This window comes from Culex pipiens, chromosome 3 (genome assembly GCF_016801865.2).
Source record: "Culex pipiens pallens isolate TS chromosome 3, TS_CPP_V2, whole genome shotgun sequence".
NCBI lineage: Eukaryota > Metazoa > Arthropoda > Insecta > Diptera > Culicidae > Culex > Culex pipiens.
The window spans coordinates 85,635,113-85,651,526 of NC_068939.1; the positions used below are offsets into that span (position 1 = coordinate 85,635,113).

A 16,414-nucleotide genomic window follows, 5' to 3' on the forward strand; every position below is an offset into this window, starting at 1 on the left:
AACGCAGAGAACCCTACAACAGCTCTCCTCCTCGCAAACTTGTCAAAAAATCTCTCGCTGACATTTGGCTCAGTGCAGTGACTGCACTTTCGTACGAGTCATTTTCATTGTTTGCTGTGCAAGTCCGTCGTGAAAAACGGTTCCCGTTCGTGCCGAATCTCCTGTTTTTTTTTTCGTCGGAACAAAATCCACCGGAAAAAGCCGTGCGCGAGCAGTTCTTCCGTTCGCGAGTGGACCGTTTTTGTGCCGTTGAAAAGTATTTTGTAGCTTGGCAGAAAATTTGCCAACGCAGAAAACCATTTTGCTTTGATTTGCCAAGAGGCTGCTGCTGTCAAAGTGGGCAGCAAAAGAAAGAAAGAAAAAAGTGATTAGAGTTTGGAGCTTAACTCAGAACAGAAAGAAGGAAGCAAAAAAAATCTTTATTACTTTGTGTTGTAAGCGATAAGAGAGTGGAATTTTGTCACCATCCGCCGCCGTCGGACGGGGACTAAGAAATCCTGACCAGACCTGCTCCGGAAGCCTTCCCACCAGATTCGCACACGGATTACTCCCCCCACACCCCAGAAAACCGCGAAACCATGGACGGAGAATCCGAGAGACAGCCCCTGCTCAAGCAATCGTCCCAATCCGGCCCGGAGGAAGCAGCGGCGGAACGACGTAAGTGAAAAGAACGAAATTCTCAGGAGGGAGAACCTTGCGGGGCTTCCCTTTGAGGCCTCACACCGTATCAGGTTCCTCCTCAAAACGGGGCATCATGAACACAAGCTGTCCTTCATTATCATCGGCGGCGGTCACCACCAGCAGTGGCAGTAGCAGTGTGTGTACTTAGCTCTGAATTGAGAGGAAGAGGGTGGGAGGGACATGGAAAGAAGCAGGGCACACACATTACACATTATGAGTCACCCAAACTCAACACAAAACACAACACACTTCTGCTAAGTTAGTGGCCAGGCACTGCTTTTCGGTGCCGCCCTCTGTTTAGTGGTGGAGTTTTGTTGTTGTTTTCATACACTCGGATAAGCATTTTTTTCTCCACCACCATCCACTTGCCTCACTTTGCCACCCCCTACGGGAGGTTTCGTTGGATTCTTGCTGAAAGGTGTTCTGCAATCGAAGCGAAGCTTGTTTGTAAAGCGAAAGCTGTAGAATTGAACGCTAGTTTGCCTAACTCACTTGATTGACTATGTTTTAATTATCCACTTGTGACCTTGTGTACCAAATAAATATGCAACTAATACAAAAATTTGGGCATCTGTGAATATAAAAAAAAAGAAACAAAAAAAAAACATGTGCGTTTCTATAATAAAATTGGCTTAGGAACTTGAATTTGAACTTTAAAAAAAGTGTTTTTTAACTACCTATTCAAAGTGCGGGGTAGAATGAGTCACCTTAGAAAACAAGCCATTCCATTTTAACTGTGAATTTTGAAGTTGCCAGAGTTGAAAAAAAAAACCCCATTTGATTCCAATTTTAGACATTTTGATTGTCTTTGTATACTAGGAAAGTGTGGTCCATTCTGCCTCTAAAAAGATTTTTATGAAAAGGGCAGTTTTTTTTTAATTTTTTGTTTGATTCGTTCTAAAGTTCGTATCGAGGTCTTGCCAAATACTAACGCAGTAAAACGGGCATTGATGGTTTGACTTTTTCTCATAGCTTTTGTAAAATACTAATAAAAATAAATATTTTTTAAAGTCCATCGTCTTTTCTTCAAACAAGTGGAGTTTGAGCCCTTACTCAGTTTGTGGAATGATTATTAACAGAAATACTTTTGAAAAACTTTTCAAACATGCTCAGGACCAAAAAAAGTAAAGGTGCTATTAGACTATGGCAAACAATTTTTGTTGGCAGTTTGGCATTTTGCCTGCATTTGTTTGCAGAAACGTCAACCTGCATATATTTGACTTTGTTTGTGAGTTTGACAAACTGTCAAACACAAAAAATCCGAGTTTGTTTGTTTGTTTGTTTGTTTACCATAGTCTAATAGTTCTTTAACTTTTGCAGTGTAGGGCAACACAAGACGGTAATGTTTGGGTTCATTTTTGACATATTCAGAATCATCGAGAAAAGTTTCGCGTATGTTTGAAGTGTTATAGTTCCATATTAACTTTTCAATAGGGCGAATCTGTAGATGTAAAAAAACAGTCTATCCTTGCTTTAGTGACAGTTCACGTTTAGATAGCCTATATGGAGAGGCGAAATGTCACTCTCAGGGTTCCAATCGAACTGTCAAATCGGGGTTCCAATCGAGCAGCAAGACCATGCAAGAACAAGGTCGGAATCAATTTAAAACATTTTTGGCCAAAAAACAAGATTTATAACAATCACAAGCATTGTAAAACAGTTTTTTATAATAATCTGGTATTTTAGGTGCTTTTTCGAAACAAGAAACGTGCCAACACCAACGAAAAACCTTAAGTTTTTCAACCTTAAATTTGAATGACTTTGGGTGTTCGAATTTTCACGCGTCCCTATAGGATATTCACGTTGAGTATGAAATGGATAGGTTGCTTGTTTACATCTACGGATTCCCCCATTAAAAAAAGTTAATACGGAGTTTTAAATTTTATTTGATTTTGGCATACAGCCTAGAGACCCTAAATAGGAAGACTGGTCAGATTTTGCTAAATCAATCTGGAAACGTATGTTTTGAGCTTGGCAACACTGGTAAGTTTTGCTGGGCGTAAATGCAAATGCTCGCTGGATATGTCAAACATAAAAAAAGCAATCCACTTTAACGAACCCCCGGGTCTTTTGTGGTCTCTGTTGCGAGTTTCTGCTCATTTCTAGGCGTCCGAAGGTTATGTGTGGTGAGTCACTCAAAACCTCTTTTACGCAAATGGACCGACGTTTTACTTCTCCATCCGATAGAAGGCGTGATCAGGCAAATCTCATCTCGAAAAATGCCACTGGGTCCGTCTGGGATTGAACCCAGGCCATACCGGGTTGAGAGGCTATCACGCAAACCACTGCGCCACCGAACCCGGCACGTCAAACATGGATACGTCAAATTCACTTCGACCAGTCTCCATATTTAGGGTCTCTAATTCAGCTACCCTTGGTCGATTCTGCCCCCACTGCCCTCAAATCAAAAACATAAACTTTAAATAAAATTTGTACCGGCTAAGAAAAAATCAAATTATTCGCTCTCAGCGATGGAATAATCATCATCAAAAGAAAATCATTGGACCTTCATCTAAAGAAAAAATCCGAAGGGAGTATGGCTCTTCTCTCTCGCGCACGAAAGATCGGTAAAAGGAATCTAAAAAAATCATCATCTTGATTATTCGGCGGAATATCTTTTTCACTACTACACTAGCAAGTGTAACGTCACACGTCGAAATATGACCTGTCACATTTTGTAGATGGGCAATGTGTGTAAACAAAGTGGAATAAATATTTTTAAGTGGTGCTGACAAGGATATTCACAAAAAATCATCAGCAGATTGATTTTCTTGGAGAAGTTCGGAAGCGATTTTCTTTTCCGTGATTTGCCTCCTCTCTCTTTCGCGGGTGAAGAAAGTTCGCAAGCAAAATTGATTTTTTTTGCGATTATTCCATACCTGTTCACTCTACAGCATTGCCTTGGCGTTCTCGATTGCGAGATTCCTACTCGAAACTAAGTGTCCGAAGGCTTGTTTGTTGAGGCAATTGCAAACCTCTTTTTACACCTTAGCTTCCATCCACCCCGGGATTCGAACTGACGACATTTGGATTGTTAGTCCAACTGCCTACCAGCGACTCCACCGAGACAGAACCCAGGGATACGACTCCTACACCTGGACTGAGCTAACGACCTAACCTTTTTTTTTTAGGTAAGTCCGGGGCCAACATTTACTTCCCGTTCGACGGAAGGCGTAATCAGACAAATCTCGTCTCGAAAAATGCCACCGGGACCTTCTGGGATCGAACCCAGGCCGACTGGGTGAGAGGCAACCACGCTTACCCCTACACTACGGGCATCATGTACATTTTGACACTTTCTGGGTTATTGCATATTCTGAAAGTACTCCTAATAAGCTACCTCTCCACCACAAATGAGCAAAAGTTACTTCAGTAAAGTCTGTTTAATCATGATTTTAAATAAAGTAACTTAAACAAAATCTCTGCCATTAGCAGTCCCTGTTTATATAGCCCTGTCAACCTTTCAAATAAAAGACTACATGAACCTCGTGACGAAAAAAAAGCATCATGAACAAAGCGCCATGTACATTCGGGGAAGAACAACGAATCATAACAAAGCGTCCCCCTCAATGACAGCAGGGTGATATCAGAGGCGATTCGTCCACCTGTTCAACCTGTTCATTGAACAGGTAGCCGATTTCAAGCGGATAATTTTTTATTAAGTACCGCGGTGCTTTTTCAACCAGCAACATACAATTACAATTATTGTTTGAATATACGTTAACAAAATCGACGCCCTATGTTCAGCAGCGCTGCATGCACCAAAAAAGCATTGACCCGCCACCCTTTACTCTTTACCTCTCTTTACAACCCACCAATACTAAAGCGAGCCAGCCTGGCGGGCCACGCGGAAATGCTCGTCGCGTTCACACCGACCCTCTGAACGTCGGGGAAAAAATCTCCATACGAAAAAAATTTAACACATGTAAAGAGCTTCCTATGCATACGCAGCGGCATTATCGATGTGTTGGTAAATCTGGTTCAATCTGAGAGCGTGAACTGACAGCATTTTTGGGAGAGAGCGAAGTGCCACCCCCAGGCCCCAGCTGACATAGCTCGCTCAGCTCTGCAGGGAGCTGCTTGCAAAAGGTAAACAAGCCAGCGCGTTGACAGCACGTTGAGAGCATGAATAAATGAGAGAGCGCGAGAGCACCACAGATATTGCTCTATATTTGGCGCACTTTTAGGCATCAGGCTGTTTTGCGCAGACTGGTGATGGCTTGTTTTAAAACTGGAATGTTCAACTGCGCGCGTTGAACCTCTTCGATCTTCTTGGTTACTAGTGGATTCCTGCTCTACTGGAAAGTGATGTAATGTTAAGTTTAGATAGTGTGATTGATTGAATTGAAACAATTACCACAAAAAAGTGCTGTGTTTTTTCCAGACTCGGGACACATGAGAAGAATTATGACAGTAGATTCAACCATGATCGTTATTTTATTTTCAGGATGGTTGTATTTAAAGCGGATGCAGTCCTAAAAAGTTTAAGATTTGATGCCATTAAATGCTCCAAAAACGACTGTGTTTATTAAGACTGTTGGTCCGGTTCACTCTAGTTGAATATATTATTATCATATATTGTAGCATGAATTTGTTCTGAAAACATTTTTTTTACTGATGCTAAAAACAAATATTTTCATTATCTCGGATTCATGTCAAAATAGTATTGTTTTTAACATCAGAAGCTCTTCTTTTTATTCAGAAATTGAATTCCAAAACCATGAGGACATAACAGTGAGTAAATTCAATTCTCTAAAAATTTGACAAAGGATCAAAAGCGGCATGACCTTGTTCTAAAAAGTATAAAGTAAAATGTCAATTTAATTTTCAAATAGTAACCAAGTTAGCTCAATATTAGTTGGGCCTAAAAAAGCTCAACAAACAGTTTTCCTTTGTGAAGGATGTGGTATTTTTTCTGAACATCCTGATGAATAGTTTTGAAATTTAGTACAATATTCAATAACTTCCCTTGAATTTCGATAAGGATGGCAGAGCGATTGCTCTAATTTTCCACATTCGCCACGCTAATGATTAAGTCTTAAAAATACATTTTCACGAGATAAAAAAGTCTTAATCATACGTGTAATTAATTATTTGCATAAACAGAAAATTATAATAGTATAAAAATAATAAAACGTAAAAATAAAAGCCATTGGAAAGAAAAAAGCTTCAAAAAAAAATTTAACATTAGGATTCAAAAATTTACTACGATCTATAATCAATATTTATTAAAAACAACATTGTAACCGGGTCGACTTCAAGCACGAAGTCAAATAATCCAAAAGAGTTGAACCAACCTCCGGCTGAAAAACTCTATAATAAAGAATAAAAAAAATAACATTGAACAGGTACTACATTCGGGCACGAGTCGCCTCTGGGTGATATAGACGTTGGTGATTTCAAAAGAAGTTATGTTTGTTTTTCTCAAATAAAATTACGGAAATAATGTTTTATTGAATTTGAATGATCAAGTATCAATAAAAGCAACGTTTTTCATCGTTTGTTATCATTAGAACATCTTATTTTGCTTTTATATTAAAATGGGAATTTAAAATGGATGATCAACATTCAAATGCGTTTTTCTCAAAACGCATGGTTTGTACATGATGCTTTTTGAAATGTTGGCGTCGAATTATGACATCCGTCAAATTTTGATTCTGCTTTTTTCCAATTATCTTGAAAATAAAAAAAAAACATTTCAACTTTAGTTTAGCAATAGTTTTGTTGTGGTAAAAAATTTCAATGTTAATCTAAGTTCATTTTAATTTCTCAAGTGTTCGATTGCTTTAAGAGCGAGTCCACGAACAGGGCATACCCCTTTGTATGGGACGTCGTTTTGACCTCACCGATCTGCCTGAAATTTTCAGGGGTTGTTTGTACATATAAAACTAGCATCTGGCCAAAATATGAGCACTCTAGGTCAACGGGAAGTGGGGCAAATCGGGACACTAAGTTTGAAGGTTCAAAAACGTCAAAAATCTTAAAAAGGCTATAACTTAGGCAAAATTCAATTTAATTTCAAAATTCAAAATGCATCTGAAAGAGCTTAAAAAATGCAACATAATGCAGTGAGAAGCATCCCAATTGGTCAAATCTAAAGGGAGTTATTGGCATTACAGTGAAAAAATAGCATAATTTTCAAACTCAAATAAAAAAGTGTTCCGTCCAGATATCAACTCGGTTCGACCTGCAGCTTGTAGGGGACATCTGGGGAAAAAAATGAAAAAAACAAATGTAATTACATTACTATAGATACAGCCTGAATTTTATTTATCAAATAATATAATCAAAAAATCAAAAATAAAAAAAAAAAGCTTTTTAGCGTATTAATAATATGAAAAAATATTTAGGCCGCTGCAAATATTTTTTGAAGTTTATGTCCCTCGACTCTGACTAAAGTCGAGGAAGAGGCCAAAAAATAAAAAAGTTTAAACATTGAGTTTACGAGCCATGGTTTCAACATTTGAATGAACAAAGTGTTTTAATTTCCATTTACACCTGCCCAGTTGCTTTGCAATCATTAGTTTCCAAAATACCTATGTATTGACGAAAATTTATTTTTTTGCAGAAAAAAAGTATTCGCGGTGCTGTACATTGGAATTTCATAAAAATTCAAAATAATTTTAAACCAGCCCAAACATGCTAAACATGATAATAAATGCAGAAAAATGCGTTTTAGATTGTTTTAAGTTGATTTGACTTCTACTTTCATTAAAATTTTGAAGATTTTTGAAAAAATATTTTTTTTTGCCCCCTGATTTTTCGGAAAAATTTTGAAGGAGGGGGGGGGCGCGACATAAACTTTGAAAATATTTGCAACGGCCTTGAAATTATAGAAAAAAAAAGTTCAAGAATATTTTTTTCTGTTCGTTTCTCGCTCCTTCATCGGCGTCATTTGCCCTTCGCCCTCTTAATGCGGTTTTGGGAGAACGCCGAAAATTGGATGATGTGAGCGAGGGACGATATCTATAGGCCCTCGGCATGGGACCATCCATAAACCACGTGGACACGTTTTTGGGAATCTGACCCCCTCCCCCCTTGGTGGACAATTGTCCAAACAAAAAAAACAAAAAAACTTTTTTGTATGGATCGTGGACAATTGCCATACCATACCATACGCCATACCAAAAAAATATCTATATTAATGTGAGGAAGGCACCAACCACCTTAAGGTGGTTAAGTAATGTTTTTATAAGTAAACCCTTCATGCTATACATTTTTAGAAAGGTATTTAAAATACCTTTACGACGAGTCCAAAAGATTAAAAATCTGACAGCCCTATCAAAAGTTATAAGTGTTTTTAATATGCTATTTTTGAGGCCGGATCTCAGATTTTTTGATAATGTAAGTGTTATTCATACAATTTTTTGGGCTGTGTAGTGTATTCACTTTATGAATGTGAGGAAGGCACCAACCACCAACCAGGTGGATTAAGTAACGTTTTTTTTATTAGGTCCTATAAACAAATGTAAACATTGAGAGTATCTCGCTTACTCCGATGGACATTGATACATGGTGTGAAAGGGATACACTCAATGTTTACATTTCTATAGTTTTTTTTAATAGGTCCTATAAACATATGAAAGACAATAGTTTATAGGACCTTTTTGCCTTCCTCACCTTACTGAGGGAAGGCTATAAAATCACTCGAAAAATGAACTTTTTAATGAGACCTCCTAGACCTACTGTCATTTATACATATCGACTCAGAATCACTAGCTGAGCAAATGTCTGTGTGTTTGGCTGTATGTAGACATGTGTACCAAATCAATGTCACTGGAATAGCTCGTCACTTGCTGAGCCGATTTTGACCGTATTGGCCTCATTCGATTCGTCTTGGGGTCCCATAAGTTCCTAATGAAATTCATAAAATTTAGTAAAGCACATCAAAAGTTATGCTTAACTAACGAACAAATTGCTGTTGTATCATCTGCAACTGCACGCTGCAACCACTGCTGCCATAATGGATTTAAATTATTGCACACATGCGATATAGCTGACCAGCGCGGAGGGCCTCTGCTGAACTAACGAGCGCGCGTTTTGTTATGCTGTACTCGCGATTCGTCCTGTGCTCGATAATTGTACGCCGTTGATTGTGCAGCTTATTCAGCTGGTTCATATTTGATATTTTACTAGCTTGTACGGTATTGCCGGAAGATGGTCAACCGTTCTCAGTCGTCAGTGTTGTTACATATTGATTATTACGAAATTGATAAGGAGAAAACTAAAACAAGAGTTACATGCCTTGAGATGACTACACAGATGAGTTGAGATTGAGAGTCTGACTTGTCGTTATCACGGTTTAACATTTAAAACATAACGTCATTACGACGAGACGAGCTGTGAGTCATCCACGAAACTTTCAAGTCGGTCCAATTTAGGCAAAAATATAATGCACTCCTTTGATTTCTCCATCCCCCGCCAGCCACCGTCGTCACGACGTCTTCGATTGGGCCGGACGAGGTGCCACCGTCGTACCAGCAGGAACAGCAAAACAGCGTGATTGTCACTTGCCGCGTCTGCCAGGCCCTGATCGACATCTCCTGGAAGAAGGAACAGCACGTCGTCAAGTGCTCCCAGTGCAATGAAGCCACGGTAAGTGTTTGTGTGTATTAATCCAGTACAAAAAACGTACAACTGAAACTGAAAACCGGCGTCGCTGGCTCAGAGAGATAATATTCCTCCTCGTGACAAGTTTATTGCGCCCTTCTCCGATTCCTGGGCCACTTTCTTTGCCATGGCTTTCAGCCGTGTGTTTACCTTCGTCTGCGAAACCGTGCAAATGATAAACCAACCTTCCAGGGTTTGATTCACTTTATGAAAGTGAATTCCACTCAACCCGTACAAGTGTATTGACGAAAGCCCCCTACTCTTCTCCCCTCACTCCTTATTCCAGCCCATCCGGAACGCGCCACCGGGCAAGAAGTACGTCCGATGTCCCTGCAACTGTCTGCTCATCTGCAAGAGCTCTTCCCAGCGGGTCGCCTGCCCGCGGCCCAACTGCAAGCGCATCATCAATCTGGCGCCGAGCCCGGTTACGCCGCCGCTGCTTTCGATGCCGGGCATGTGCCGCGTCACCTGCGGTCACTGTCACGACACGTTCCTGGTAAGTGTATCGTGTTTCACACGCCGAATGGGCTGGGTTCATTCACGAAACTCGTATTTTTGTTGTTTTAGTTTGACACGCTGAAGAACAATCTGGCCCGGTGCCCGCACTGCCGCAAGGTGTCCTCGGTTGGGGCCGAGTTTTGCCGCAAGCGGCGCAACCTGCTGTTCCTGGGCGGGCTGATCTTCCTGGCGATCGGGCTGGGCGTCACGTACGGGACCATGTCCTACGCGAAGGTAAGTGGAGAATGCATTTTGGCGAAGAACTTTGTCTTAGGGCTCTATACAGGGTAGCGATTCAAAATTTAGAGGAAACGCCATTTCACCTATGCTCCTCCCACGGAAAGCTATGCACTTTTTGTCATTCTTATTTTGTATAGGAGAGCTATGCCCCGCCTTTTGGGAGCTGCTGCCTACACGAAAGTGTAAAAAAAGTGGTACAAGCGCGAAAGGAGCTTCCGGCTTCGCTCTGCTTTCAAGCGCCACAAAGTGGTGGCTTTGGGAACTAGCCTTCCCTTTATAAATAAGGGTAGATCCCATTTTTGACTTGATTCTAAGACCTATTTGGACCATTGCCATTATTTAGAAAAAGTTATAAGAAATTTCGTACCGTTTTTATATATTTCTCAAATTTGTTTTACATAGAGAGCCTGGAGTACCAAAAGTACCAATCGAAGCACGAGAACTGTCAAACGGAGGTACCATTCGAGCAAAATCCTTTTGATTATGCTCGATTGGTACCTCCGTTTGACAGTTCTCGTGCTTCGATTGGTACTTTTGGTTTGAGATGGCCGTTCTCTAATAAGCTCCAGGCTCTCTAGTTTTACTCTATCTCATCCCCCGTACTAAAGTCACCCCTGTTGACGGTACAGAAACATAAACAATCGCAAAAAAAGTTATTGAACTCCCCTGTGGTGAATTTTATTTGCTTCAATCGCACTTTGCACACTCGTCCCGTGTTACTCATTTCCGGGTTATATTCACTTAGATTTCGTTATAAGAAAACCACTCAAAAGTAGGCACTCACAAATTTCAAGAAAGATCAATCAGAAATAAGCATAATGTGACAATGTCAACAGTTGCATAAAGCATCACAAAAAAAACTTGAAACAAATTTTGCAATGGCCTTATAAAGTTAAAGGGTCCTAAATAAAGAGACTGGTCGAATTGGATTTGACGTATCCAGACGAGCATTTTCCTTTGTACTTTGTCTCGAAATGTGCACTGTGTTTTCGGGATCTCTTACTTACATTTTGTTCTAAACCGACTTTGCAAAACTTCACGCAAAAAAAATATTTGGTAGAATCAGCCTGTACAAGGTTTGAATCAACAATTTTGTTGTTGAATATAATCATCAAAAAATTGCGTTGAAACAAACCTTGATTTTCTCGATTCCACAAAAGTCTTTTGTTGTTTTGAAAAAGCTGCTTTGACGTTTAGCGTTGATTCAACAAAAATCATGATTTTCAACTCAACAAAACGTTTTGTTGATTTAAATATGCCTTATTTTTCTGCGTGTTGTCTCCCGAAAACTTGAAAAAAAATGCATAGCAGATTTGCAAACAAATTATTCAAGTGCAAGGAAAAAGTCACGCTTGTGCTTGAACCACCTTCTACTTTTTTGATGTAAACAAAGTGGGATCATTCGAAAATCACGTTACGCATTCTCTCTTTTCATTCCCCAGATCATAGTCATATAAATTTGCATTAAGAGTATTTTTAACCGTTGTACACTCAAAACCCGGTGGTTGGTCACTTTTTCGTTTGACCCGTTTTAGTCACGGGGATGCTACGGCTGTCATCTGCATACAATGACACTGAAGCCTAAAAAGTACCAAAGTTTTGGTGTCTAGTGTCAAAATTATGGGGAGTAACATGACGAAAAGGGCGCAAAATCGAAAGGACGAAAATATTTTGTTTCTTTATTTTTGTTTCGTTAGTTAAAATGAAATTAAATGTGTACCATTATCCGGGGACACATGGGACACATGGGGTGAATTGGGAAGTGATTTTAGCAATGTTTTTGCACACTTTTTGAATATTTTTTTTATTGGTTTCAGTTAGAATAGACACAAAACAACAAAATTAGTTTCGTTGGATTTGAACAATTGGAATGCTTTACCCTTCATTTTGTAGCATTTTTAAGCCTTGTTCAAGAATTTTGAGACTCAATTGAAATTTGCCTCAGCTGCAAATATTTTTATTTTTTTAGGTATTTAAAAGTTCAAAGTTGTGTCCACTTTCCATTGAGCTAGAGTGCTCATATTTAGCCCAGATGTTAGTTGTATAAGTTCAAACAACCCCTGAATCAGGCAGATTGGTGAGCTCCACAACGTCCCTAACAATGGGCTATGCCCTGTTCGTGGACTCGCTCTTAAGGTTTCCCAACAACATTTGTTGAGCTCACATATTGGTTTAACCACCTTAAATTGTAGATTTAAATTAATATTATGATGATCTGTAAGTTCATTGGCCAAATAAGAATTTGTGGAAGACATTTCAGAGGATTTGAAAAATACACCTGCTGGGAAGCTTTGCCTGAGACCTGATGCTAAACATATATTGTTGTTGGCGGCATTTTTGGTTTATTTTAATAAAAAGAATCCTTATGAGCAGCTACAGGATTTTTTTTCCAAAAAAAATAAATAAGATTTATTATATTTTGATTTGTGACCCTCTGAAATGTTATTCCCGAAACAGCGCCACCAAACATTTGGTGGCGGCTTCAGCAAGCTACGTCAGTATCACGGGCCTGGTTTTAGTTTGTACCCCGTTGGTTGGTTAAAGTCAAACTAAAAAGTGACGAACTGTCACTTTTTACACGGCGCTCACACACACACTTTCAAAGCAAACGTTTGGTAGTGTGTGTGAACTCCGTGTAAAAGGGGTTTCAAATTAAAAAGTGACCCCGTTTGTTTGACAACAGTTGGTGTCAAACCATCGGGGTTTGAGTGTACAATAAAATTAACGTACAGTGATTAAAATATTTGTCCGTACCACCCCGTACGAAAACTTGTTTTGATGTAAAAGTACATAAAATTCGATTGAAGTACTTTTATACCAACGGGTTCACACGAAAAATTGGATAAAATTTCCCTTTTTAAGAAAGTTAAACTTATCAAAACATAAGCTCATGAAAAACTATTTTAATAAAATTGTTATTTTATTTTGTTATGAGTCTTTATTTAACAAGTTACTACAATATTTGTTAAAAAATATGTTATTTATAACTTTAAACATTTTTTTAAACATTTTTTGACAAAAATTCTATTTCGGAACAAACCCGTAAAACAATCCGGATTGTCCCGCAACCAGTTTAACCCCCCGGGGAGGAAATTTTTTGTGGTCAGATAGAAAAAACTCCACCTTTTGCCATTTTAAGCATCCAAATTCGTCCACTACAGCTCGATTACGAGTCCCAGTCGGAGATTAGCCATTTTCACTTTTCGTGCTGTAAATTTCTGTTTCAAAATTGCCTGAGAATGTCTTGCTTGCCGCGCACCAGGAAAAAGGATATGGGATTTGGATTACGGGAATTGTTTATGCTTCACATTTTTCAAGAAGATAAGGGAAAGTCTCCACGGTATCTTTAAGTAAGTTTCGCTTGGAGGAGGAGTTGGATGCACTTTTCAAATAATTATTATGATAATAAGTTGCCTTTTTTGATCGTCTAAAACTTGTCTGGACTGATTTTTGATTGATCGATTATTTTTTTGTATGAGCAATTGTCCACAAGAGCCTAAGTAGGCGGTCTAGATTTTTTCAAAAGTATCAAACTGGTTAGTTGATGGCCCCTAGTGAATATAATGGTTGTCTAATTAAGGTACGTTCGATTCAAAAGGTGTGGCACTCAGTGATTAACTGGCCATCAATCAAACGTACCATTAGCTGACGCTGTAACCAAGTTAAAAAACAGACAAATGTAAAAAAACAATGAAGCATCAAAATTCTAGCAGTTTTTACTCAATTTATTTCTTATGAATGAACTGTCATTTGTACCGCAAGAATATGGTGCTCCATTTTCATTCGTAATGATCATTAAATGTGACAGAAAATTTAATAAATAAAAATGACAATTAAAGGAAATCTTTAAAATTATCCCTGAAAAAGTTTTGCATAACTTCTACTATTCTGTTCTATTAATGAATCATTCTGAATCGTTAATACTGGTCTTACTTTTAAACTTGCACGTTCAATATCCCAAAAATTGTGTCAATATGTCTTTCTTTCATTCAATGCCCTCCCGACAGGACCACAGCGGCATGTACATCGCGTACGTGAGTTTGTTCTTGGTAGCGCTGCTCCTGTTCGGCAAGACGATATACTACTGCACGCTCAAGGTGAGCACCGTTGACGGGCCGATCTAAGAGTACGGGGACGTTGTTTTCCAGCGGGGTCGGCTGCGGTGCCATCCTGCGTGGCCGCAACACTGATCAAAATAGCGAGTCGCGCTCGCGGTGCCTGGATGTCTGGTCACACCCAACAAACAAAAAAGCGAAAAGTTGAAAGAAAGATGCAATGATACTGAAAGAAAAAAAATGATACATTATACACACATACACAACCGAACGCCGCTCTCACAAACATACAACATATGTACACACATTCCTAGCAAATTGGGTGGTATTCGGTTTGATTGGAAGCCATTCAAACCGTACATTTGATAAAACAAACGTGGATTGTGTAGAAAATGTCACATCAAAGATCAAAACTAATTTTGGTTATAATCGCAAAAATGCGGCTTAGGATAAGAGTAAAATTATGGAAAACCACAGATATACCCATACTGATTATGATTTATGCTTATTCGTATTTTTACACATTTTTTACAATTGTAATCACTCTTTCTGAATTTATATATGCTGTATAAATAGTTTGGATAAGTGATAGAAAGTGATGTTTTCTTGTGTTTAATGGTTATAATTAAGTTGAAAATATGGAATAAAAACAGTGCGAAGGAAGGAGTGATAAAACGAACAGAAAGAATTGAAGCAAGTTGCATGCAAACACGAGCATTAGCCGACGGTTAATTACAGTCAAATATCCAATATATAAATAAAATTATTACTACATACACTTTCGTAAATATTTTGGTAAATACAAACTGAAGCAAGGGCGGAACAAATCATATACCACACATACTTGTAATGCATAACAATTTACAGTAGTTGGAATCAAATCAAGTAATTATGCTGTACGAATACAAAAAAAAATACACATAACGAAAAACAGTTTAAGCTCATTGCAAATTTCTGTCCCTGTCCTCCGAATATTTTTCCCATTTCCAGTTTTTAAACGAACCCAATCGGAAGATTCTACTAGAATTAAAAAAGGTTCAGTGCAGGTCAATGAACGAAGAAACGGTCGGAATGGCAAATTACACATGCTTGCCTTTTCAGAGTAGTTTGGATTTCTTTTAGCCAGACTAAGCTAGCTAAACATTTTGCCCCCTAATTTGGTATCGAATTTTTCCAACGAAAAAAAAAAAACCCATTCCTTTCTGATCATTTCGCAGTGTTGTAACATATTTTGCTTTGCCTCTAAAATGATATTAAATCTAGCGAGTAATCAACCTAAAATGCAGTAGCAAATGCTACAGTAGACAGTAAACGCTTTGGAAACTGGGAATAATAGATACACCATACAACTCTACAAATAGACAGTCTCTTTTGAAAAAAACAACACACTCTCCCTCTTTACTGTGAAGTTATTATTGAAGAAAAAAAACAATACTAATCTATAACGATAAACACAAACACACACACTATACATACAACATGCAAGAACACAACTGAGTTAGAATGAAAAGAAAATGAAAGTTTAGATAAATTGTAACCGTGGTTAAGCTCGTATGTTGTTTGTGCGATAGAAGCGAAAGAAATTGCCCAATGTTTTGTATATATATTAGGGTGGCTTGAAGTTGTTTGGGAAAATTTTAAAATGGACTAATTCAATCAGAACAGGCATATTCCGGTTCCATTTGGGACCCAAACAACCCCCCAAAATTTGGGAGCGATTGGATTTGACCCGGCTTTCCGCAAAGCGATTCAAATTTGCATGGACATTTGTATGGAAAAATCCTCTTTTTTACATTTTGATTTTTATAATTTTCATTTTTCACTTAATTTAAAATCTAACACCGTAGAAGTATAGTCCTGAATGTCCTCTAAAACGTTCCCGAAGAAAGTATGGTCCTATCTTGCTTCTGGAAAAGATACAGAGTTTTTAAAAAAGGCATTTCAAAATAAGTGCTGAAAATTATATTTCTTGCCAACACTGCCAGTACTTCGGTAGATATTTCGAAATCTTAATTTTTAACGTAAAAAGGAAGCAACCTAGCAAAATGGTGTCTCAGGAAAAGTTGTTCTATATCAGGGGTGACGTGGCCCGCGCGGTGATTTTTTGTGGCCCGCGGACCCATTTTGAATGATCATGTAAAATGGCCCGTTGACCAGTGGTAAATGCTTTTCAAAGTTAATCTTTTTTTTAGTAAGTAAAAATTAATGATGTATTAATACTTTGATCCCCATTTTACGACACAAATATTTTGTTCAATAATATTAATAATCAAAACAATTTCAAACGTTTCTATGCGAGTGAAACTAGAAAATATCGTCAAAACCTTCAT

At 38.4% G+C, this 16,414-nt stretch overlaps 1 protein-coding gene across 1 annotated transcript; it reads left to right on the forward strand.

The window, feature by feature from the left end:
* The first annotated feature begins 93 nt into the window (after positions 1-93).
* Positions 94-15,213, forward strand: LOC120418667 (type 1 phosphatidylinositol 4,5-bisphosphate 4-phosphatase). The gene is made up of 5 exons (XM_039581118.2): positions 94-657; positions 9,107-9,276; positions 9,578-9,787; positions 9,859-10,023; positions 14,037-15,213. The coding sequence occupies exons 1-5, from the start codon at positions 579-581 to the stop codon at positions 14,151-14,153; spliced, it is 741 nt and encodes a 246-aa protein (XP_039437052.1). The 5' UTR covers positions 94-578; the 3' UTR covers positions 14,154-15,213.
* The last annotated feature ends 1,201 nt before the right edge of the window (positions 15,214-16,414 follow it).